The following is a 26852-nucleotide window of genomic DNA, read 5'->3' as shown; positions in this document are numbered from 1 at the left end:
ACCTTGCTCTGCCATCAAAAATGAGGTATTAAACAGTTATGTTCAGACATGCACTGTAAGAAGTGTCTTAAAGAAGGCGCAATTTCTATTGAACATTTAGGAGACGCAACTGGTGATCTCATAAACACAGGGAATGGGAATGGTTCTTCCGTTGTTATTGTACTGGGCTTTGTTCATTATAGGGGTCCCCAGAAATAACCATATACCTTAGTTAGAAATGTAATTGTCTACAGGCAGCCAGCTTTATTAAAAGGGGGAGGGGAATTATTCTAGAGCCTCCATTCTATAACAAAAAGGGACAGGACAGCCTGTCCATAGACTAGAAAATAACTAATTTGTAGGCAGGATGGTTAGCTTTCTTGTTCTAATGGTTATGAGAGTGTCTCTGCACAGCTCCAGCCTCCAGGTTGTTGCTCTGTGAGCGTTCACCAGACCCAATGGATCACCAGTAGAGTTCAGCCCAAAGCAGCCAATTAGCTGCAAAAAGCAGTGAGCATCCTTCTGTCTTGGAATCAGTAGAGAGCTGAGAGAGAATCAATACCGACTTATCTGTTTGTCTGGGTTTTGTGGGTTTGCCTTTGTCAATAAGTGAAGAGCAGACAGCGGCGTGTCAGGTAAGCAAGTGAAGAAAGTAGGTCACCAAGTACAAACTAGTCTCCTGAGAAGTTCAGAGGAAGGAGGAGATGTGGCAATTTTTTTCTGAAGAACCGGTGATTACAGCAGCAAACTTCCAGATGGCTCATATCTGTATCCATATACACTCATTTCAAGCAATAATACAAATCAGTTTAACTTTTAATAAGGTGTTAACTATGTATGAAAGTCACTATTTTCTACGTCATAGGTTTGGCTTGAGCCTATAGGAGTGCCTCTGAAACTGTGAGGCCAGTCTAACTTAATGTCCCTTGTACTTCTGGTGAGGCCCAAATGGAGTCTGGAGTTCTGGTGCTCTACTGAATTGAAATAGTTCCTGAATCAATATTTTGAATATTTCAAAAAGTATTGAGTATAATGGCAATGGTTTTAGATTCCTGTATCCCTAATTGTAGTTTTTTTTAACGATTTTTACAGTAGGTGACATCTGGGTGATGACTATGAGAAGCAAGTGAGGTGAAACATTGTTAGTGAGCAGAGGTTTTTAGATTCCTTGGTTCATGGCTCACAACATGGTTATAGATAAAGAAACCTCATCATAACACTAATGTAGCCCACAACTGACCTTCAGTATGATCATCCCACTCCCTTATCACTCCTTTGGGTCCCCTGGAGCAGCAGCAGAACAGTTTATAAGTGTGGTCTCCATGTCTCAGAAATGTTCTGATTTTTCCCATCTCAAACTCCCCCTGTAGGTCCAACATTTGTATCAGGGAACTTACTGGTTTGACTAAGTTTGACGGAAAATTAGGGTGTGATTTGGTATGAAAATCTTTATGATGTTGTAGGTTGTAGGTACGTTGTAACCCTTTTATAAACTAAAGGGACCTCCAAAGCAGCTTTATAATGCTTCTACAGTCTACAGTTAATGATGAGGTTGCTCATAGCCACTGGTGCTGTGACTCAATGTCTTTCAAGAGTTGCCTGGACATGGGATGTCAGGCTCCAGCAGAATTATTTGCCATTGGGGGTTTAGGTTTGTGCTTCTGACTCCTGTGGACCCACGGACACCATAGAAAACACCCAGGAGAACGACCAGCCTATAATCCCCAACACAAATGAATGATGCCAACATACTGTGCAAGCAATGCCTACCAGAACAGGAGTTGGTATTTTAAGGTATCTTGATAGAAATAGCAATATTTGCAGGTCTAATATCCCATAGAGAGCTGATGTTTCCTTTCAAAAAGGTCACAAGTAAATGCTATTTGCTGACTGGTTGTTATGGGTTACAAGACCTGTTTCAGACACATTTTATTACATTATGCTACCTCCTCAGACCGCTATTTACAAACACAGGAGTCATGTGTCGCAACCCTCAGCGATGAACCACACATTTGTTTTGACGTCTGTTTACAGCATTGCTGCAAATCTGTACCTATATCAGTAAGCAACAGCCACTGTATATTGCCCCTTTAATCCTTTTGATGGCTTATAGTCATAACCTTACCCCTTTACAGATGGCCACAGCTTCCTTGGACATTGATTTGGGATATGCTACATTATGCTCCATGATGGACTGGAATAATTCATCCTCATCTTCACCTTCAAAAGGAGCCTAAGAAAGGTAAGAAAGACGTAGGCAGTCAATGAAAGCTCTGGAAAAGGATGGCCATACTATATAGCAGCATTAAAAAGTGAGGATCATTTACCTGCCCGGCTAACATCTCATACAACAGGATCCCGAATGCCCACCAATCCACTGATTTGGCATAGGGCTGGTAAGCTATAATCTGAATAGAGTAAAAAAAAGGATAATTAGCCGTTCCTGTCACTTTTCATACATATAATATCATTATGAATGCACCCCTGAGTGATGTAGTGAGAAATGGTGGGGGGAGGCTGTTTGCACTGGAAATTCTCATGGTCTTTTTAATCCAAGATCCATCCGAATAATCAAAATACATGGAGTGTGTGACAGGCTAGTCAACTATACTGCCCCACAGGCAATGGCGTTCTAGAACAGCACACCTTAAAGGGGCAGGAGCCCCAACAGCGTTGCGTGCACAAGAAATATTACAGCCACTACCCTTTATATAGGCCATTGACCCATAGACCCATTGGGTGAGGACAGGATTACTGTACCAATGCAGCTTCTTTCCAATCCACATATTGGTATCACAGGCCCTCCTGAGGACCCCACTCATGGGTCAATTAGGATCCATGTTGGCAGTAATTACTAGGAATGCCCCGAATCCAGGATTCGGATCGGGATTCTGCCTTTTTCAGTAGGTTTTGGCCGAATCCATATGTGTGGCCGAACCCGAATCCTAATTTGCAGGCCTGGATTTGTGGCAAGGCCACAAAGGCTCGGGCCTAGGGCGGCAGAAATTCAGGGGCGGCATGCCGCCCAGCCACATTCAAGTAAGTTGCTCACCTCCACTTCGTCCTCCATCTCCTTGTGCCTGCACATATATGCGCATGCCCACATCTTGATATGCACATATACGCGCAGGCGCAAGGAGACAGGAAGGACGACGCGGAAGGGAAAGGGAGGACGACGCAGAAGGGGAGGACAACGTGGGAGGGGAGTGGAGGGAAAGACAGAGAGGGGGATGCATATGGGAGGCGATGAGAGTAAATCCGGGCCTGCTAATTTGCATATGTAAATTAGGCATGGGAAGGCAAATCATGTGACTTTAAGTCTCAAAACAAGGAAGTCTTTTCCCACTTTTTCCTTCCCTGCCTCTAATTTGCATATGCAAATTAGGATTCAGATTCAGGTTCAGTATTTGCCCGAATCTTTCACGAATGATTTCATATAGTGGATTCGGTGCATCCCTAGTAATTACCAGTCCATAACCACCTTTATTCTCCCTTTATTGTAAACCTACTACCATCATTTCAGCCATAATGGCATACAAGCAGTTAAAAACATAGCATTCAGAAACAGTATGGAGAGAAAAAATGGCTTCAATTAAAAACATAAAGGCAAATTTTGGCACTGCGCAATTATATTGCAACTTCATACAAACAACCCCGCTGACATGAAAGATGTGTCATTTGTTGAGAACTGTGATCAAAGGGCCTTAGTCCTAATTATAAGCAAATCCCCTGTTTGTTCGAGAAACCGCAGTTCCCCTACACTTGAGCCCCTATTAGCATTGATGGATATAACCGGCGCGGGTTACCTCGGGAGCTATGTAGTCTGGCGTGCCACAGAATGTCTTTGTCGTTACCCCATCCCACATGTTCTCCTTACACATGCCGAAGTCTGCGATCTTTATGTGCCCTTCTGAATCGAGCATGACGTTATCCAGCTTTAGGTCCCTGCGAAAGTAGGTAGATTGGTCCTGAGTACCTTAATGTTACTGCGTTGTAAGAAGGAAACTATTAATGTGACCTTCTTGCTAAACTGCAGCCTAAATCCTTAAATATAAAATTCCCCACCAGTAAAGAGATGGCAGAGAAGTGCCAGAAAGCAACACTGTTACCCCAATCCATGTGAATGGGAAACAAGTACAGGTGTGGGACCTATTATCCAGATTGCTAGGGACCTGGGGTATTCTGGATAACAGATGTTTTTTGTAATTTGGAGCTTCATACTTTTAGTCTACTAAAAAATCATGTAAACATTAAATACATCCAATAAGGATTAATTATATCTTAGTTGGGATCAAGTACAAGCTACTATTTTATTATTATAGAGAAAAGGGAAATCATTTTCAAAAAATTGGGGAAAATTGAGTCTATGGGAGAGGAGCTTTCAGAAATTCGTAACTTTCTGGATAACGGGTTTCCGGATAATGGATCCCATACCTGTACTTTCTAGAAGGAGGAGAATGTGAACCCTGTGCCATAAGCCTTATACGGATGGTGCCACCGTTATGCCTTCATTTGTATCCAGGATCTTACACTGACCCACATGTCACTCAGTAAAAATATATCATACAGGTATGGGATCCGTTATCCAGAAAGCTCTGAATTATGGAAAGGTCATCTCCAATAGACTCCATTTTTCTCTAAATAATTCAAATATTGAAAAATTATTTCCTTTTTCTCTGCAATAATTAAAGTAGCTTGTACTTGATCCCAACTAAGATATAATTAAATCTTATAGGCAAAACCAGCCTATTGGGTTTATATAGGGGGTTATTTATTAAAGTCCGAATGAAAAAAACTCAACAAATTTGAGATTATTTAAGGTATTTTTAGGAATTTATTAATTAAAGCCCAATGCTGCAAAAAGTCAGAATCCGGCATCTCAGACCTTCCGAGTAGGGAGGAGTGTGTTTTTCGCTCTTTTGCCGCAGAAATGCCCTTAGACTAATGCGTTTCGACAAATTTTCTTGGCAGCGAATTTTTGGTTAAGCGAAACAAGTCAAATTCGCCAATCCCTGCTGCTGAGGTTGTATATAAGTCAATCGGAGAGGTCCCTATCCTATTTAGAAGTTTCTGTGGTCTGCCCTGGTATAAGCCAAAAAAGCCAACTATTTCAGCCTTTACGGGCAACAATCTGAAAGATTTGTACTTTTTAAGGAAGAAGCCCAAAAAAAATCAAGCAATTCGGGGAAAAAATCTTACGATTTTTGCTCGATTTTTCCCCGATACGGTCACGCTTTTTTAATATTAAATAAGGTCAAATCGTGGATTCTAGTTTGGTCTGACTTTTTTTTCATAAAAAATTCGGATTTTGATAAATAAGGCCCTTAATGTTTACACGATTTTAAAGATACAAAGTATGCAAAGATTCGATATCAAGAAAACCCCAGGGCCTAGCATTCTGGATAACAGGTTCCATACCTGTATATATCAGACACAAGAGCCATGAATACTCTATAAAAAATATCCTTAAACAATGTTTAGTGGTGTAATATCTGTCACATGTCACCCTAGAAGTTGTGTATTATAATAAATAACATAGCCACCTTGTTGTAAAATATAAGATATTAGAAGTCACCTTGAAGTTCTGTGATCTCAACCTTTGACCTTGTGCTTTTATATAGCCAAGGAACTCTAATATCCTATCAATGGGTTTCATAGAGAGTTTCAGACCACTGTGGTCAGAATGCTCTATTATAAAGATAGCTGGACTCTCACGCCATAAAGCATAACAGAACTGCTGTGCTGTTTGAGAATAGAATGAAACAAAGGAGGCTATGTAATGAACAGTAATGGTATGCAAGGTGATTAACCAATCGGCAGACCTGTAGACGATGCCTTTGCTGTGCAGAAAGAGCAGGCCGATGGCTATCTCTCCTGCATAGAATCTGTATAGGAATAGAAAAAAGGCATAGGTTAGCGGGGGTTTGGCCAAATTAAGAATAAAATGAAACAACTGATACAACATCTGTTCCTATGCATTGTTTCTGTAGCTAGCCCAGTTCTCTGCAATTAAAGGCCAAGAGCTGCCTGAGAGATTCTGCAAGTAAAACCAAGCAGGAAGAGGATTGCATTATGGGAAGGATGCCAAGCCGGCACTGTCCTTGCATAACCGGAGCTGTGCAACCATCTGATTATAAATACGTCCTACAAGGGATTAGAGGGAAGAAGCTGATTCTGGGGAGATCGGGCACTGCGGAACTGCACTTTAAAGGGATTGCTTACCTTTGAGATAACTTTTAGTATGATGTAGAGAGGGATATTCTGAGACAATTTGCAATTGGTTCTCATTTTTTATTATTTGTGGTTTCTGATTTATTTAGCTTTTTATTCAGCAGCTCTTCAGTTTGCGGTTTCAGCAGTCTGGTTGCTAGGGTCCAAATAACCCTAGCAACCATGCATTTCTTTGAATATGAGACTGGAATATGAACGGCAGTGGGCCTGAATAATTAATATTAGTAATAAAAATTAGCGTTAACAATACATTTTTAGCTTTACAGAGCATTTGCTTTTTAGAAGGGGTCTGCAAAGCCCAGTTGAAAGCTGCAAATAGAAGAAAAAGGCAAAACAACTCAAAAAATAAATAATGAAAACTAATTGAAAAGTTGTTTAGAATTGGCCATTCTATAACATACTAAAAGTTACCTTAAAGGAGAAGTCAACCTGTACAGGGAAAAAACCCTCCCCCCCTCCCATGTGTAGGTCCTCCTCCCCCCCGGCCTACCTGCCCCCCCCCGGGCAAATGCCCCTAACTTGTTACTCACCCCTTGGCGCAGGTCCTCTGCTGCAAAGTTCAAGGGCGCCATCTTCTCCCAAGCGTTCTTCTTCCTGCTTTGACCAGCGTTTGGCGCATGTGCAGTACGAGGCATTTACCAGTAAGGATCTTCTGCGCATGTGCCGAAAGTCACAAAGTTTCCGAAAAAAAGATCGGAAACTTCGTGACTTTCGTGCGCATGCGCCGTTGGAGGCATTTGCCAGTAAGGAGCTACTGCGCATGCTCCCAAAAGTCTTTTTTCGGAAACTTTGTGACTTTTGCCACATGCGCAGAATATCCATACCGGTAAATGCCTCGTACTGTGCATGTGCCAAAAAACGTGGGTCAAAACAGGAAGACGATTGATCGGGAGAAGATGGCACCCGTGAACTCGGCAGCAGAGGATCTGTGCCGAGGGGTGAGTAACAAGCTAGGGGCATTTGCCCGGGGGGGGGCAGGTAGGCCAGGTGAGAGGGGGGCCAACACAGGGGAGGGGGGGAGGATTTTTTCCCCGTACAGGTTGACTTCTTCTTTAAAAGTGAACCACCCCTTTAAAGGAGATGGAAAGTTTTTTATTGCCAATAGCTTAGCTGCAATAGTGCAAGATAGAATGCTATATTATTATCAGCTTGGTATGACATCACACCTGCCTGATCCCTCCCTGCTCTGTGCTCTGATTACAGCAGAGAAGGGGGGGGGAAGAGGAGCAAACTGAGCATGCTCATGCCTGGGGCAAGGAGGTTTAAGATGAAAACAGGAAGTCTGATACAGAAGCCCATGAGTACACAATAAAAGGAAAGAAATGCTGTGTTTCTTTTGACAGAGGACTCAGAGCAGCATTACTGAGGGTTTACTGGTGTATTTAGGTGGAACTTTCTGATAAGGCTTACTTAGTTTTAACCTTTCTTTCTCCTTTAAGGGCTGAGCATACAGACAATGGGAGAGGAAGATGGAAAACACTGCCAGTGTGTGTTTGTATGTGTGTGTGTGGGGGGGGGGGGGTGTTGGAAAATGAGATCCATTTCTTCCCAGAATACTCAGAACAAACCAGTAAAAAGAGCAGTCACCTTCACAAGATCAGGCCCTGTAGACAGGAGGGAAGAAATGCTAGTAACATCCATATGGATACCTACTTCATCTTTAAACAAGAGTCATACCCACTGAGCCAATGTATGAGCCCCTGTACTGGTCTTCTGTCCTGGTCCACCACCCTGGCCTTCATACCTGTGTTCCTAAAGAAGAGCTGAGTAGCAGGGTTGGCAACCACTTCACCTCTGGCCACTTCCCAGTATAAAGGGAAAGGAAAACTGTACATAATCATCATTGTACATAAAAGCCATAGATAATCTATAAAATATATGCTAATGAATGGTGGTTAGTGGTATCATCAGTTACCATTAATGCTTAAAGGGATACTGTCATGGGATAAAAAAAAATTTTCAAAATGAATCCGTTAATAGTGCTGCTCCAGCAGAATTCTGCACTGAAATCCATTTCTCAAAAGAGCAAACAGATTTTTTTATATTCTATTTTGAAATCTGACATGGGGCTAGACATATTGTCAATTTGCCAGCTGCCCCAAGTCATGTGACTTGTGCTCTGATAAACTTCAGTCACTCTTTACTGCTGTACTGCAAGTTGGAGTGATATCACCCCCTCCCTTTCCCCCCCAGCAGCCAAATAAAAGAACAATGGGAAGGTAACCAGATAGCAGCTCCCTAACACAAGATAACAGCTGCCTGGTAGATCTAAGAACAACACTCAATAGTAAAAACCCATGTCCCACTGAGACACATTCAGTTACATTGAGAAGGAAAAACAGCAGCCTGCCAGAAAGCATTTCTCTCCTAAAGTGCAGGCACAAGTCACATGACTGGGGGCAGCTGGGAAATTGACAATATGTCTAGCCCCATGTCAGATTTTAAAATTGAATATAAAAAAATCTGTTTGCTCTTTTGAGAAATGGATTTCAGTGCAGAATTCTGCTGGAGCAGCACTATTAACTGATTCATTTTGAAAAAAAATGTTTTTCCCATGACAGTATCCCTTTAATCTTCCCCCTATTGTAAAATACAAGAATATTAGATGTCAGCTTGGAGTTTCATGAGAACTAAGCCTGGGGTTTATATGGTCATGGAGCCTAGTAGAAATCCTAATAACTTATTAATGTTAAGAGAGAAAAAAAGTACCCTGCTTAATCAATCGAACTCAATCGGTCACTAAAATAGGCTATTATTATACATTTATCAACACCCAAATAAGTTGAGAATTAATAAATAGCTGTATAGCAGCACAATTAAAAAACACCAGTGGTTGTCAGTCTAATTAGACCAATCGCTTAAAAAATTCTTATGTTTTAAAGCACCGCGCAATAATTTAGAATCAGTTCACCTAAATAAATTAATTGAAACAGATTACTAGAAAACAATCCCACAATTATTATCGATGATTACAAAAATCCCCTGATAGGGTTCCGTCTTCATCATGATTATTGTGCAGCAAGGTTTCTCAAATCAGTGAATAGAGATCAATTGATTGGATTAAAATACTGAAGATGATTTAAAACAATTATTAAAAATAAGTGATTTATTAATAGAACCTTAACAACTGAAAGTACAGTGTCAATAAATAGTAATTACTTCCTCATCCCAAGTTGATTATGATGGTATAATTAATTTACAGTGATCCATAAATAATAGGATAAATATTAAATCAATCTGCTCGAATTCATGACGTTAGGAGGAAAATTAAATACTAGAAGGTAGAGTTGTCCCAATTTCTACTGCCTAGTATTTTCTATCCCTGGGTAGGGATGGGCGAATTTGACCCGTTTCGTTTCGCCAAACATTTGCTCCTGGTGAAATGTCGCTGACGTGCCATTTTTTGACGCGCATCTTTTTTTTGTCCGTGGCGAAACAAGGCGAAAAAATTCGCTCATCCCTATCCCTGGGACACCACAAAGGTGGAGAAGGCAGGACTGTGTCTCAATTTTCAATACGCTAGTATAACCTGAAAAACCACAAATCCACAACCCCTTAAGATTGTAGCAGGAGGAAGAGCAAGAGAAAATAGTATGAGCCGTGCAACAGGCTAACGAATCACCACCCCACTATAGATATATTTCGGATAGGTTTAAAAGTTAAAATAAATGCTGATTTGAAGATTTGAATAACATCCTACATTAGGGGGTCATTAATTCCTAGATCTTTTACTGTAACCTCAGAACAATCCCACGGGAAGTTTTCTTGGCTTACACTGCATGTGGTTCCTTGAATCGGCCAACCTGCTGGATCTGGTACATGAGGTCTCCGCCGTTGACATATTCCATGACAAAGTAAAGGCGATCCTGCCAGAACACAGTAAATCACACAGTGAGTTGAGGGGGTTGGGGGACCAACCTGCTCTGATTTCATTGTACCCCACTACTTTCCTATCTGAAGCATTCCATCACCAAACTGACACCAATGGGCAGATTTATCATTAGGGATTCATCATTTTTTGGATTCAGAAGTATTCCAGGTCCTTGGTAAAAGATTTTGGAACACTAGCAAACCCAACAACTCAATTTGCACATTGATATCTGAACATTCTCACCATTGTCTGGAAACAGGAGTGTAGGTGAGTGAGGAAAGGGGGCTTCCCAGACAGAGCCAAAACCCTCTTCTCAACCATTGTGCACTCAACATCGTCGTCCTGAATCACCACGTCCTTCTTCAGGATCTTTATTGCATAGAGCTCATCTGTTCCTTTCCTCTCTGCCAGGATCACCTATGGGTGGAGAGAAGTCAGTATTTCTTAGTAAACACAGACGCATAAATGATGGATTGAATGAAATGGTGACTTGGGTAATTAGCGGACATGATGGGAGTTGTAGGTCCAGAGGAGCTGCACAACTGTCCAATTGCACTTCAATCCATTGCTAAATACTTTGTATACAAGAGGACTGTTAATCATGATTTCTTGATAATTTGGTCAGCACTTAGGTTGCCTGACCAGATCCTAAAGTTTCTCAAGACTCATTCACTCATGTGAGTAGGCCAGGTTGCCTAATTTAGAAGCCCAAAATCATAAATACAGGTATGGGACCTGTTATCCAGAATGCTCAGGACCTGGGGTTTTCCGGATAATGGATCTTTCTGTAATTTGGGTCTTCATGCCTTAAGTCTACTAGAAAATCATGTAAACATTAAATAAACCCAATAGGCTGGTTTTGCTTCCAATAAGGATTGAATATATCTTAGTTGGGATCAAGTACAAGCTACTGTTTTATTATTACAGAGAAAAAGGAAATCATTTTTAAAAATTTGGATTATTTGGATAAAATGGAGTCTATGGGAGACCGCCATTCTGTAATTCGGAGCTTTCTGGATATCGGGTTTCCGGATAAGGGATCAAATACCTGTACCTCCAAGGATGCAAGGATTCTGTACCAGAAGTTTGTTGTACAAAGAAACAAAAGGAGAGGCATTAATTATTGTCCATAGAGCTTGAAGCTCTGGACGGGTCTAGTTCCACCAAGGAACCTGATCCTACAGGGACTATGTTCAGTGGGCAGATGATTAGGACAACAGGGCTGCTGCAGCTAAAATCAGCCTGAAAGTTTCTTTGTTCTTAATGGCGTTGTTTACCTTTAAGTTAACTTTTAGTATGGTCTTCATTTTTTATTATTTGTGGTTTTTGAATTATAAAGCTTTTTGTTCAACAGCTCTCCAGTTGGGAATTTCAGTAGCTATCTGGTTGTCATTTGTGAGTCCCAATGACCTCAGCAACCAGGCAGTGGTTTTAACGAGATACTGACACCAGAAATTAAACCATTTTTACAGTATTGGCTTTGTTTGCTACTTATAACTTTGCCATAAAGATTTGCTCAAAGCTTTTCCATTACCCATCTGACTCCCTGTGCTTGTCTATGAGGGGGCTGCCATATTTGTGCAGCAGGAGTCCGTTAGTATTTGAAGCATAAACTGACAGGCAGATGGGACAGTCAGGTTCGCAAAACAGTCAGGTTTAGGAACATCAACTAAAAATTATTTACAAAAACAAATCTCTCAGCAAAAAAGTTCAACATAACCTATAGGTAACTTTTAATGTTCATTCATATTTCAAAAAGTCATTTTTTAGCGTCATTATTAGTGATGGGCGAATAAATTCGCCTGGAGCAAATTCGCTGCGAATTTCCGTGTTTCACCACCGGCGAATAAAGCCGCGAAACTCCTGCAAAATTGGATTCATGTCCGAAAAGTCGCTTGCGTCAAAATTGCTGCGCGTCAACACTATTCGGACGCCCAAATTTACACCAACATCAAAATTTACGCAGGTGTCAGAATTTATGCAGGTGTTAAAGTTGCTAAGAACTGACTATTCTATAAAATTCTAGAAGTTAACTTAAATGTGAACTACTAATGCAGGTAAAGGATCCCTTATCCGGAAACCCGATATCCAGAAAGCTCCGAATTACGGAATGGCTGTCCCCTATAGACTCCATTTTATCCAAATAATCCAAATTTTTAAAAATGATTTCCTTTTTCTCTGTAATAATAAAACAGTCGCTTGTACTTGATCCCAACGAAGATATAATTAATCCTTATTGGAACCAAAACCAGCCTATTGGGTTTATTTAATGTTTAAATGATTTCTAGTAGGCATGAAGACCCAAATTACGGAAAGATACGTTATCCGGAAAACCCCAGGTCCCGAGCATTCTGGATACCAGGTCCCGTACCTGTACTATATATTCTATATGGATATATGCCCACTATATACTGTATATAAATAAAGAGAGGCTTGGAAGATGTTAAAAAGAAGAGTGATGGAATAAGCCTATGACTGGAGCTAGCTGGTATCAGGCAGAGACAAACGGCCCATCTCCCATTCGCATGCAGGTGAGTGCTAATCACTCGCTCGTAGCCTGGAGTCTACGGGAAGGCAAATTAGCATATTTATAACATTCTGCCGCTCGCTCCTTTTAATGGAGTTTGCCTTTATGTTTGCTCAATTAAAGAGGAGAATCTGGGAATGGCCGGCTTTATTCTGCCAGCTGCCACGTGCTTTCCGTAGGCAGGCAGGATTAGGCGCTTGCAGGCAGGAGGAACAGACACGAGCCTAGCTGATAAATGCAGCCTTGTGTTTTTACATTTGCGTCTCAAAAAGACTCCCTGCTTTGTCCCTCAAGCAGCCAAAATAATGCCTGGGACATAAGGTCTTAACAAACCCATGAGTGGGGTGGTGGTGCAGGCGGCATTTAACTGCTTGATACTGGTGCCTAGTTTCAAAGGGGGCAGTATATACCCCCTTTTCAACATGAATAAAATGAATAGGGCCTAAAGTCACAATAAAAACAGATCAGAAGTCTACTTAGAAGCCATCCATATAAACAAACCCCTCCCTTCCCTCCAGCAGACGTTTTCAAATAAAGCGCAGCTTGTGGGCTGTAAAATAGATCTTAACTTGTACTTAAAGGGATACTGTCATGGGAAAAAACATTTTTTTCAAAATGAATCAGTTAATAGTGCTGCTCCAGCAGAATTCTGCACTGAAATCCATTTCTCAAAAGAGCAAACAGATTTTTTTATATTCAATTTTGAAATCTGACATGGGGCTAGACATATTGTCAATTTCCCAGCTGCCCCTGGTCATGTGACTTGTGCTCTGATAAACTTCAATCACTCTTTACTGCTGTACTGCAAGTTGGAGTGATATCACCCCCTCCCTGTTTCGCCCCAGCAGCCAAACAAAAGAACAATGGGAAGGTAACTAGATAACAGCTCCCTGGTATGGGAAGGTAACAAGATAACAGCTGCCTGGTAGATCTAAGAACAACACTCAATAGTAAAAACCCATGTCCCACTGAGACACATTCAGTTACATTGAGAAGGAAAAACAGCAGCCTGCCAGAAAGCATTTCTCTCCTAAAGTGCAGGCACAAGTCACATGACCAGGGGCAGCTGGGAAATTGACAAAATGTCTAGCCCCAAAAATCTGTTTGCTCTTTTGAGAAATGGATTTCAGTGCAGAATTCTGCTGGAGCAGCACTATTAACTGATTCCTTTTGGAAAAAAAATGTTTTTCCCATGACAGTATCCCTTTAAGCACAATATAAAACCCCAGACCCCATCAGAATGCCGTACAGGCTGCCAATGAGAATGCACTCTACATTTCAGGGCCCTTTATCAGACTAAAGGAGGGGATCCTCAACTGCCAAATATGGCCCCTGCCCAGATAGAATAGCAGACGATGTTTATGTTAACATATTCATGAGAGCAGTGCCAGGATAATAAAATCTAAAATAAGTAATAGAAATTGCAAAAGGGCTCAGAAGAGTAATTGTATCATTAAAGGAACAGTAACACCTAAAAATAAAAGTCTTTTAAACATTACATTTTATTGTCGTTCGTTTAAAACACTTTCATTTTTTTTGGGTGTTACTGTTTCTTTAAGTTCTATGGGTGGGTATATATCCCCTTCAAACGAACATTAGAAATGATTAATTTGACTTTCCCTTCATCAAGGGCTCCCTCTTGAATAACTGTGCCCTCAGTCCCTAAAACAGGCCTGGTACTCACCTTCCCAAAGCTCCCTTTCCCCAGAACCTTCAAGAAGTTGAAGTCTGACACTTTCATACGGTCCCTGTTTGCATTGTTGTCCACCTTGGGCACTGGGTTCACCGCCTTCTCTTCAGCTGCTTTGGTCCCGGGACCGATTTTAGCTCTCTGGCCAAAAATAAATACAGAGGGAAATGAAGGAGCATGTGGATTATAATTAGGGAATATAAAGAGCAGATGCCCTTGGTGTTTAGGGGGTGAAAACAAGAACCAAAGAAACCAAAGGAGAAAAGTATATTATAGTTGGTTTTGCCTATGATTCATACCTTTGAGTCCTTAGATGCTGCTGGACTACATTTCCCAGCATTCCTCAACTAAAAAACGAAGGATAAAAGCATGCTGGGAATTATGGTGGAGCAAAACCTTGGGACTCAAGAAAGACGGAATGATCACATGCACTAGGGGTTCTGATATCTGTGTGTACACTGGATTTAATTTCTATGCCACTCTAAAGATATAGCCAGTCTCCTTGTTGTGGTGTTCAGCAAGATGGGTGCATGGGTGTCAGTGGCATCATATGGTGAGGGGCACATTCTGATGGAATCTATGAATAAAGCCTAATGTTTTATATTAGGCAGCTGTTCATTTTGTACACGGGGGACATTCTGATTTTCTCTTCGGGTCACAGTCGCATTAAACAGCTTTGGAGCCACTGCTGGGCCTCTCTAATCACCCCTCTCCGAAATATAATGGTAGCAGCTCTGGATCTTGAATATGCAGAGGCGCGGCTTATTCCTGTGCTTTATTTATTTATTTATCAAAGTCCTGTACAGAGGACTCAGTCTGCCATGAAATTCCATTAGCCCTGATTCCAGCAGTTCAATTTGTTGTTGTTCCCGGCTTCTGCAGATAACAGGCTCTCCAGCAATCTCCCGGCCACAGCTAATTGGTTATTGCGAGGCTGTTTGGGCCCCTTTCTCAAGGTCACATGCAGCCTGTATTTAAAATCCCTGTGCCTTTGCAGTATACACTATAAGAGATATGACAATGATAGACAAGCACTGAATCTATTGAGCTTTCTTCCTTAGCATTAAAGCAGAATCAGGTCCAGTGCACAAGAATTCCTCTCCCATTAATATTTATATGGCGCAAGTTAGACATCATTCACATCAGTCCTTGCCCCAGTGGAGCTTACAATGCAGGTTCCTATAACATTTTACGTCAGGGTTTACATCACCTTTAAAAATCTATTATGTATTCCTTTTATTTTCCAGGCTGTCATTAGATGGCGCTCTTGCTTTCACATGCTTCTGGCTACCTTTGGTATAATACATCTATATGAAACGCCTGTTCATCCCTGACAGATTCATTTAAAGGTGCCAAAGAGAACCCGGATCACCAAGGACTACAAATGAGGCAAAGCAAACCAATGAGCCCTCTACAACATTAACATGATTCTTCTAGATGCCCCTGAATGACTTCGGCATACAAATTTATGGATTATTCATGTACAACAGCTACAGGGATTCCATAATTTAATTGTGAATATGGCTGTAGGACAAATCATTTTCCCCTTATCTTTGGTACGCAATGTGAGTGACTTGTATTATTCTTTCTTTAATTTGCATGCTGATGTAAGTGGCATTTTCCCTGCTCCAGGGCAATTTCATGGCCATTTTATATCCTTTCTGTAATAGAAACTGTGGATATCAGGATTTTAGATTAAAATTATATATATACGGGTTATGTATTGTATAAACTACAATGATTATAGAACAGGACAATGCCACAGAACAGCTGTGTTAGACTCTACACATCAAGGTTAGAGGCCTTTCTACTAATTAGGGTTGTAGAATGTTTGCACAGAACTAGGAATACATCTGTTGTCTCAGGTCACAAGTATTCCTAGTGGAAGGTTGAGAAAGACACCTAAAGCCTCAAAAACACACCCACTGCACAGATACCATTCTGGACACTGTTCTAGCACAGCAAATATACTTATTTGGACTATACTTAGGTCAGGAAGGATTATACTAAAATGGACAGAGAGGCATAGTTATGTTAAACCAAGGACGATGATTGGATGTCAAGGGATCAGCCCCATGAGGGAAGAAATGGTTAAATGGTTACATGTAATATTACTGAAATGTCTCCCAACGTCCTCACGAGCTTTCAGGACGTGTGAGCTATTATTTAATACTCTGTATTGTAATACTCTGTATTAATGTATATCTCAAATAAAGCTGTCTGGTTAATTTCCTGAGAGAATCGGTTTGGTTCAAGTCAGGCCCAGGGGGAACTTCGGGGCCAGGCTCCATTTGAGTAAGTATTTATTTAAATCCAAGAGGGACTTAGTCATCGTGGCTGAGAATCTTATATCCCTGGAGGACTATAGGAGCATAAATCCAACAGAAACCCTTTTCTCCTGGTGCATGGCAATTACAGGGTGCAGCAGGGGACCGTTACTAAGAGGGAGCTGGGTCAAAATGTCCTGCACGTGTAACTTGCCATGGCATATTTTTACATAGCCTGTATGCTACCCATAGCCAGATACCTTCCCAGGCCTTAAGGCTACAGCTACACACAGTACATACACCATACTGGCTGATGCTGCTTTCTCCACTCATCTTTTCTATTCCCATGTTGTTTTATGAACTCTACATTTCTCTTCTACTCCTTGACCTTTGTTATTCCCTTGTTTCCTTCTTATTTTCTCTAGTCCTCTTTCTTAGTCTGACTTCTTCCACCTGTAAGTTATCTTCTTTCCCATTCTACTCACACTTCATCTTTCTTTTGCTCCCTCCTTCCACTTTCTCTTTTGATGCCCCCTCTCCCCCAACCCATTCCTTTATATGTCTCATGTCCTCGACCACCTTTTCATTCCTCTCCACTGCAATGGGCTCTACCACCACATACTCAAACAGATGGAGGACAACATCGTAATTGTTACCTGCAGGGATATTTCAAAATGTCATCGCCAACAAGACGTTTCAGGTCACCAGAGACAATATGTTGAGTGCAGTACAAGTGTATATTTATTTATATATATATATATATATATATATATATATATATATATATATATATATATATATATATATATATATATATATATATATATGGCTTCTTTTTCCAGAAAAAGGTTCTCTTCTATGATGACCTACTGCCACTGCTCCTTTTGCCTTATTCTCCCCTTTACTTATGCCCATCACCCTTCATTTCTCCACTTTTCCAATCTATTCTCCCCTTCTGACAACCATAAAAGGAAAAAGAACCCAAAGACCAAATCATTTTTGGCAAAATCCAATAAAGGTTCATTTATAAAGCACAAGAGCACTTAAGGGTTGCACGGAGCAAAACACAGTGGTGTGGGGCAAAGGAGCGATGGGCAGATGATAAGTAGAGGGCTTGATTGCTCCTTGCTCAATGGCCCACCCTAGCTTGGACATCTGAACAAGCTACCAGATTTTCAAAGGGATGCCCATGTGCCTCCCCAGCCCATCTCCATGCCTGCTAATACCAAATGAAGGCGACACTGTATTTATGAGAGAAGCGTCAGTCATTTTTCTGAATTCTGGAGTGGAAAGATTTGCGCTTTCCTCCCTGAGCTGTGTAAAGTCAATGAGGACTCTACCACTCTTCAAAGAGGGCTCTACCACTCTTCAAAGAGTACTCTACCACCCTTCAAAGAAAACTCTACCACCCTTCAAAGAAGACTCTACCATCCTTCAAAGAGGACTATACCATCCTTCAAAGAGGACTCTACCATCCTACAAAGAGGACTTTATCACCTTTCAAAGACCACTCTATCTTCCTTCAAAGAGGACTCTATAACCTTTCAAAGAGGGCTCTACCACCCTTCATATAACTCAAACCGATGGAAGACTGCTTTTGTCTTAGTTTTTAACATTATTCCTCAAGGGCATATTTGAGGGGCTTGTTTTGCAACTGTACTGAGAGGTACAACATGATCTGTCACTAAGCTTTTACTATTAAATACTGTCTTAAAGTTTTTGCTTTTACACAAAGAAGTTTTATTCATAGCAAAAGAGGCAATTGGCTTGTGTAGTGTTTTACGGAGACAAATTGATTTGGAAACCCAGAATGTTCTAGGGAGAACTTCAATACAGCAGTCTCTGGAGTCACCTAAACAATATTTAATGTATTCTTTTCAGCCGAGTGCTGAAACTTTAAACGGCATCCGATAAGCACAATGCAGCAGCAGATAAGAAGTGATCCTGCAGCTACTAAGCACTGCGCTTTGATTGGACGGAGAATTCCCTATCTGCCCTTTCCTTGGCATGAAAAATTAATATCCCTCAGCAGAGCTTCTGAAATGAACCGAGCACTTCATTGGGAAGTAAAGATGTCATAAAACTATTTATCATCACATGTGGAAAGTAAAGCTTTGTGGCTGCTGTAGGCTTATTTCTTGGATGATTGCATTAAAGGATAAGGAAAGGCTGAATTTACTTGGGGGTGCCAAAAGTTAGGCACCCCCAAGTAATTGTATATACTTACCTGATACCAAATCGCTCCGTGCTGATTGCTGGAAGGATCCCTGGTCTGGTGCAGCTCGGGGTGTCAGGTAAGTAATTACAATCACTTGGGGTGCCTAACGTTTGGCACCCCCAAGAAGGCCTTTCCTTCTCCTTTAAGGGAGTTTTAGGAGACAACCAACACTCCTAAAGCTTGGTTTACACAGAGAATGCATGTGTTTATAAGAACATATAGGCATTCTCAAATTTACAAACACCAGCACGAAAATGGACACAAGTCACCCTAATAGCAGGCATCCAACCATGGGTAATACCTAGCAGTATTCAGCACTAGTACAGAGACTGGCATTTGCACAACTAGGACTTCATTAAAGCCATAAGGCACATGCCATTGTTCATGGGTAAGCACATTTTTTAGATAGAGGCTAATGAAAAGAACATATGGTTCCACAATCATAGGGTGTTTATCTGTGAGCTGCAAGAAGAATTCACTTTCATGATTTAGAGCTCATCATCAATAATGGAAAAAACTAGGTTCAGAACTTTAAGGTGCCAGTTAACCTGTCTGAATGCCTACGGAATGTTGGAAGAAACCAGAGTACTCGGTGAAAACCTCACACAAGCATGGGGAGAAAATACAAGCTCCTTGCAGATAGTGCCTTGGCTGGAATTAAACCTAGAACCCCAGCACTGCAAGGCACAGATGCTAACCACTGTGCAGCCTTGCTACTTAGAATACACATTGGTTCTCTCCAGTGGTTTAACTAGCTGTTACTGGTCCCCACAGCAAATTAATTTTAGGGCGCCCTACATATCCAGAAGTTGTCCTTTTTATTATATATGTTGATATTGCTGACTAATTAGGGTCTCATGGGGCCCCTGCAGCCAAAGGGTCTGCTTTCTCTGTAGTTATGCCCCTGGTTCTCTTGGTGAGTCCCAAGAGTCAACGTTGTGATAGTCATGCATATTGGACAAGAGTCATTTGAGCAGGAAGTAGGAAAGGCACAACTTACACCCTGCTCCAGGAGAAAACCAAGTGCATATCCCTCCACCAGCATCCAGGGGATGACCTCTGTTTGCATTTAAAGACCACAAAACCATAGAGACGGGCACAATGAAAATTACCTCGAACTTCTGACGCAGCTCTTCGTTGCCCTCTTCTCCTTCAGCTGGCACAGGTACATTAAAGTATTCTCCCTCCTCCTGGCTAAGCAACTTGAACCTGGGATCAGATATAGAAAAGCTTGTGATGCATGATCATAAGCCAAGGTGGCCATACACAAACAGATTTGTTCTTTTGGGGAGGTCATCAAATGTGCAGATCTCTGTCTATGCAGGTCTGTTGGCTAAGGACCACATGAATGGGCAATACAGTCCTCACCAGATATACTGTATGGCCAATCCTCTGGCAGGTATTGAGGGAGAATCATTTGCCCCCAAACATGAACTACCAACTGTCTGGAGGGGCTTAAATCAGCCTAGCTGATATTGGCTAGCTTAAGGGTCAAATCATTTCCAATGACGTTCACAACCTAAACAACTCATGGGGGTTCAATCTACACTTACAGTCAACTTACAACAGCAGCCTCATGAATTTACCAACTCCATTGGTGGATGAGCCTTAAAGTGATATATATATATGCTCGGATATCACAGAAGTGACAGATATATTAAGAAACATTTCACTGCCTATTTCAAGCTCTCTAAATATAAATAAAACAAATATGGAGTAGCAGCCTCTGATGGGAGCCCAGGGAGGGATGGGTAAAGGGTACTTAACTTTGAATAATTCAGTAGGATTGCAGTTCCATGGCATGGGAATGGGAAGATTTGCTAATACATAACCCTGCATCAAAAATGTATTTATGCTCAACTTTATCTTAAGGAAACAATCCATTTCACTCAGAATTTATATAAGCACGAATGGAAGTGGTGTGGTCCCTGGGGAGCATGAAGGGGGGAATTTTAGATCATGCACCAAGTTGGAGTACGGCAAGTGAGTTTTTGGCTGTGGGGGTCTGATGCCCTATATTTACACCATTAATGCCAATAATTCCCATAATTCTATGGTTTCATCTAGGGGGCATGTAATCACAATATGATTGGTTCAGGCTGGAATTTCTGTTAAACTTCCTGTCCTGCCTGTCCAATCACATGCTTCTTTATGTATTTGGGGTGTATATCATGGAACAGGAGGCAGGGTTAACCTCCAAAAGAAAATGGTGGCTAGAAAACCGGCAGTGGAAGGGTTACGGTTAAACAGGAAAAGCTCAGAAGGGGCTTTTCATATGGGAGAAGACAGGAGCACAATGGAGGTTGAAATGATTTCCTGCAGTCGGCCATGATAACAGCCTTCATGCATCGCAGGATCAAAAAAAAGGAAATGAGAATTGGACAGATAAGGGGCGCTGGGAGATTAGTAGATAAATGTACGCAAGGACTGTGTTGCACCGAGGCAGCTCACGCGCTCCCCCAGCAATGGAGGCTACTGAATGTCGGCTGAGCCTTATTCTGTACAATCAATGTGGCCACTACAAGCAGCCGAGCAAAACAGACTGTTGTACTGGGCACAGGCCTGGGAGTGTATGATACATAGTCCCTGCCCTCTGGGCAACTTAACATACCAGATTGTTCTCTAACTGAAGGTCACAGCAATTGCAACAGACTCATGCGCCATGTATTGATGAGATTCTGCATTAGGTTTACTATATATATAGGGGGAAAATGTATTTGGGTCTTGGGGAATGCTGGGATTCATAGTGCAACTGCATCTGGGGCTTTAATGGCTGGTTCTCTCTCATACCTCCCAACATTTGGAAATAAAAGAGGGACAAAAAATTTGACGCGCGGAGCATGGTGACATTTTTTTGAACATGCCCATTTTTGTGGCCACACCTCCTAATTATCATGTTCTTTTTACAAAATGTGGCAGCTTATAAAAGTTTAGACAGATTTCTGTGTGTTTTTTCCCCCCAGTTATTACAGTTTTGCTAATGTAGGTGAATTGCCCTTTAAGCTGTGAGTCTAACTTTTCCCAAGGGACCTCCTTATCTAAATTACTACAATTACCTATTTGCTTATGTCACATTTGTTACAAAGTATCTTCGCTGCCCCTGGTGGCTGTTCTGGGCTCTCTGCCAAAAGCCAATTAAGTTAGAAACTTTGTATCTTTTTCTGGCTGTTCAGTGCAGAGAAAGTTAGGACTTTTTAGTACAAACGCGGGACTGCGGGTTGAGCTGTCATAAGCGGGACTGTTCCGCTAAAAACGGGACAGTTGCGAAGGTATGCTCTCTGAAAGAGAGTTTACGGCAGCTTTATATGATTTCTGGGAGGGGCCGAGTAATCATATGACTTGTAGCCACACCCCACTGACTGACTGCTTAGTAATCATGTGAACTGTAGCCACGCCCCCACTAACCAACTGCTTGACAGTCATATGACCTGTAACCACGCCCAGTGGCATAACTAGATGTTACTGGGCGCGAAGAACGTAGCACCGAGGAGGCCAGTTAAAAGTTTAAAAAGTCAAAATTTATTTAAAAAATCCATTTCAAATCTCCATAATTAAAGTGTGTTTTTTGCTGCTGTAATTATGGAGATTTTAAATTGATTTTTTTTAATAAATTTTGACTTTTTTAAACTTTTAACAACTGGCCTCCTCGGTGCTCCGTTCTTTGCATCTATAATGGACAAGACATCACTGCAGGGGATGGCGGTGTACGTGCAGCACGCTGAAGCCAGTGATGGTCCGGTAAGTGCTCCCACTAAAGTTATATGTTTTAGATGTTACTGGGCCCCACAGCTAATTCAAGTTGCAAAGTTTACCAATTCTGCCAAGATACATTTAAATTGCTCATTAATTATGGCCTCAATGGGCCCTCTAACCTCCTGGGCTCCCCTGCAACCGCAGGGTCTGCTTCCTCTGTAGTTACGCCCATGGCCACGCCCCACCAACTGACTGCTCAGTAATCACATGACTCTGTACTTACCAACCGTCTACACCAGCCTTCAGTAGCTCTGAAATCCCAAATGACAGGGACCCCATGAAATCATTCCTACTGGTTAAGTCCCAGTCCCAGATTTCCACAGACAACCTGCGATCTTTATCGGATTCCTTCAGCTGGCTGGGGGAGGAGACAAGATGGTGGACATGTCACAAGTCACAGACAGCGCCCACCCCTATCAGGGTTTATTACTCACAATTTAAAGGTCTCATTCCAGGTCGGGTTCAGGGAACACTTAATAGTTCTGGTCTTTTGTTTGCTCTCACTCTTTGGGTCTGGGATGAGTTTCAGTTTTACATATGGGTCGGAAAGCCCATTGGGGTCCATCGGAATTAGGTTTTTTGCATCCCCGACTGCAGACAAGACAAAGAAGTCAATGAGAATGGAGGGGGGGGGTGATGCAAAGCAGCGGTAAGTCTAATTCTGATCATTGGTTGTCATAAACACACATCTGTACTACAAAAGTACTATCATTTCCTAGCTACAATAGAGTAGGGTGTGGCCAACCAGCCTAATGGGTGTGGTGTGAGGGAATTAGGCCGTAAATGGAGCTTTCCATTACATTGATAATACCTTAAGTTTTTCACAGCCTAAATAGAGAGGCACCTTATATACAGGCCAGGAATTGTATCCTCCTAAACTAAGCACAATTCTGTTGAAAAATGATGAGGGTATAGTGATCCTTTAAAAATGTAATTTAAAATATTTCCACTTATTTGCCTTAATAGGCAGCATAGCATGCATGCACATCCAGCTGTCTGAAAGCAAGGTTTTTTGCTACAAATTTACATACAATTTTTAAAAGGGCTGTTTTTTGGTCATGTACACAATCTGCCCCGCCTACTTTTTATTTTGTAAGCCTTGCCCTTTTCAGTATTCTCTTGCCAAGGAAGATCCTGGCAAATCCAGCTCACTTGACACATACGTATGCATCACAAAAGTTCTCTCTGCTTTTATCTCAGTAACAGAATTACCCAGAGCTCACAGCTAGACTGCAGCTAGGCAGCTCCTGCGTATTGTCTATTTCAAGGGAAGTTCACCTAAAAAAGTTTATAAATAAAGTCAAATTCACCTAAAAAAGTTTGCTGATCTAGCAAAGAGGAATAAAGTCAAGTGACTTTGGTGATGTTTTTAATCAATTTTTTTAATTGGTTATCTTTCTTTTAGTGATTGCTAAACTGGAATGTAAAAATGTTATCAGGTTGCCCTGGTCAGTCATCTTAGCAACCAATGAAAAAATTCAATTTATAGACTGGGATGGAGATGGGCAGTAGTTACCGGGAAACAGACCCAAGTTCCATGGGCACATTAATCAAAATACAAAAAGAAAAAGTCCTGTAACTTATACTTCCATAAAAAAGTCGAGTTTCTTTTTGTATTTTTGATCTTAACAACCAGAAAATAATTAGATATTTTTGGATATTTATCAAAATCCAAAAATATCAAATTATTTTCTGAAAGCTACTCCGACCAAATCTGCATGGGTTTTTTCCTCTTATTTATCAATACATTTTTCTGAAAATTTCCTGTTTTGCTTATGTCCAAGCACTTTTCAGCTCCTGCTAATAGTGGAGCCTAACATGGATACAAGGAGAGCTGTGGGGCACCTACACCGTTTCGGCAAAAATGAGCGAAATGGCAAATGTGCGCCGGCATCCAAAAAACCGGACACCGGCGCAAAAACGGACGTCAGTGTCAAATACGAGACGCCGGCACCGTTTTGCGAAACGGCCCAAATTCACCCATCACTACTCATTACTGCTGACACTATATCAGCTTGTGAAATATCCATGAATCAGTAGTGACACCAAGTGGTGAAAGAGGGAAATGTCAGACTCAGAGGTCACATTGAGGCTTATTCTGGCCATTTATCAGCTTATCTAGAGTCAATCGGAAGCTACAATTATCCTCCCGGCACTTAATTAATCCGCCTTAATAACCAAAGCTTTTTCCAGCAGGAGAGGTGTCATTGCAATTACCAATGCTTTGCTCTATGACTGTAAGGGCAAAGACACACGTGGAGATTCAGCGAGAATTAGTCGCCCGGTGACAAATCGCCTCTTCTTCGGGCGACTAATCTCCCCGAACTGCCTTCCCGCTGGCTAGAGTCTAAATCGACGGCAGGGTGCCACTTGGAACGCTTCGTTTTCTGAAGTTGCCTGAAGTTGCCTCACGAGGAAACTTCGGGCGACTTTTAATGACATAAAGAGGGAGCAGGGGTGCTTTGGAACTCACCAGTCACCGTCAGTACTTCCTCGCTGATCTCAGCCTTGATGTGTATCCTTCCTCTGCGCTCCGTGTGGTCGGTGCCGCACAGACTTGGCACGTTCATTACGCAGCGCTTGTGGACATTCATCATGCAGGCTGGGGGGGGCAGAGAGGGGGCACCGTTATTAGAAGCCCAATCAGCGAGTTAAACGAGTGGTTCCCCTTTAAGATAACTTTCAGTATGTTATAGAATGGACAACTGTAAGCAACTTTTCAATTGGCCTTCATTTTTTTATTTCTTGAATGATTTGCCTTCTTCTTCTTTTGACTGTTTCCAGCTTTCAAATGCTCTATAATGCTACAAATGTATTATTATTGTTTTTTTTTTAATTGATATTATTCAACTTCCTATTCAGGGCCTCTCCTATTCATATTACAGTCTCGTATTCATATCAGTACTTAGTTGCTAGGGTAATTTGGACCCTAGTAACCAGATTGCTGAAATTGCAAACTGAAGAGCTGCTGAATAAGAAGCTAAATAACTCAAAATCCACACCTAATTAAAAATGAAAAACAATAGTAAAGTTAGTCGCAGGGGTCACCCTTATACTGATCATTTCTCAAAATTTCCCATTGATGTGCAGACACTCATCATACTCACTTCTTCCACCTGCTGTTCTAATGCTGGCCACTAGAGGTCTCAACAGACTAAGAAAACAGGGGAAACTGCTATTCTGTCAAGGTCACATTTATATAAAATGCGCTGGGTATTGGGGATCAACTGCAAACAGACTCAGAGTCTCAAGGGCGATATTGTGATATAAACCAGCACTGAGAACGACAGAGCATTCCCCTAAATGTATCGGTATGAGGAGGAAGGGTAAGAATGTACATTTCCATGCATGTCTATCAGAGTCAAAAATGCAATTATTTCTACAGAAAGCGAACGTATTGTTTCTATGCAGTTTCCTTGTCTCCCTCTAGGGGCGCCACCTGTCCGAGTCACTACATATTCATTCCTATAGTCGATATTGTCTTTGTGTGGCCTCTCTGCTCATACAATCTTGGGGGCACAGTAAGGTTGCTGCTCTGACACCGTGGGGTCTGCGATGCACTTTTAGAGTGTAAGCTTCTTAAGCAAGGTGCGACTTACTTTCACATTTCATCCCCTGGTGGATGAGACCGTAGAGCAATGAGCCGCAGTGGTCGCAGAATGTCGGGCTGGAGTACGTGTGGATTTTGAACTTGTGTTTGCTCCGGGGGTCCTGGCGGGGGGAGACATAAGAGTAGAAATAGGCTCAGCACAAAGGCATTATGGGTAAATAACATAATTATTCACTAGGGGTGATGGGCGGCACCAGTCACCATGGCTTTTACACTTATGGGAGCCTTTTCCTTGGTATTATTATTATTATTAACATGTATTTATATATCAGCACTAATGACAGCATTGTCATACTATACAATAAAATATATCCTAATAATACAAAAAAGCTATGAATATCTTATAAATGATATCCTTATAAATGGTGACAACTGATGTCATCAGTTATAAACGGTGAGTAGTGATGTCATGAGTTATAAACAGTGACTAGTGATTTCATCAGTAATAAACAGTAAATAGTGATGTCATCAGTTATAAATGGTGAGTAGTGATGTCATGGGTTATAAACAGCGACTAGTGATGTCATCAGTAATAAATGGTAAATAGTGATGTCATCAGTTATAAACGGTGAGTAGTGATGTCATGAGTTATAAACAGTGACTAGTGATATCATCAGTAATAAATGGTAAATAGCGATGTCATCAGTTATAAACGGTGAGTAGTGATGTCATGAGTTATAAACAGTGACTAGTGATGTCATCAGTT

General features: G+C 41.5%; 1 protein-coding gene across 2 annotated transcripts in view; it reads right to left on the bottom strand.

Moving 5' to 3' along the window:
• LOC108703204 (protein kinase C beta type) overlaps positions 1 to 26852 on the bottom strand; it is a 156024-nt gene that overhangs the window by 21776 nt on the left and 107396 nt on the right. For both annotated transcript variants that reach the window (XM_018239283.2, XM_018239282.2), the window contains exons 4-15: positions 26136 to 26247; positions 25010 to 25138; positions 22971 to 23127; positions 22760 to 22894; positions 19896 to 19992; positions 14293 to 14439; positions 10325 to 10498; positions 9985 to 10076; positions 5802 to 5864; positions 3786 to 3924; positions 2307 to 2387; positions 2105 to 2212 (exon numbers count right to left, since the gene is read on the bottom strand). In XM_018239283.2, the coding sequence (XP_018094772.1) occupies positions 2105 to 2212; positions 2307 to 2387; positions 3786 to 3924; positions 5802 to 5864; positions 9985 to 10076; positions 10325 to 10498; positions 14293 to 14439; positions 19896 to 19992; positions 22760 to 22894; positions 22971 to 23127; positions 25010 to 25138; positions 26136 to 26247 (1434 nt within the window). The remainder of the gene's footprint in view (positions 1 to 2104; positions 2213 to 2306; positions 2388 to 3785; positions 3925 to 5801; positions 5865 to 9984; positions 10077 to 10324; positions 10499 to 14292; positions 14440 to 19895; positions 19993 to 22759; positions 22895 to 22970; positions 23128 to 25009; positions 25139 to 26135; positions 26248 to 26852) is intronic.

The sequence above is a fragment of the Xenopus laevis genome, chromosome 9_10S, assembly GCF_017654675.1.
Source record: "Xenopus laevis strain J_2021 chromosome 9_10S, Xenopus_laevis_v10.1, whole genome shotgun sequence".
Taxonomy (NCBI): domain Eukaryota; kingdom Metazoa; phylum Chordata; class Amphibia; order Anura; family Pipidae; genus Xenopus; species Xenopus laevis.
The sequence above is the reverse complement of the archived record's forward strand: the minus strand, read 5'-3'. Positions and strand labels throughout refer to the sequence as shown.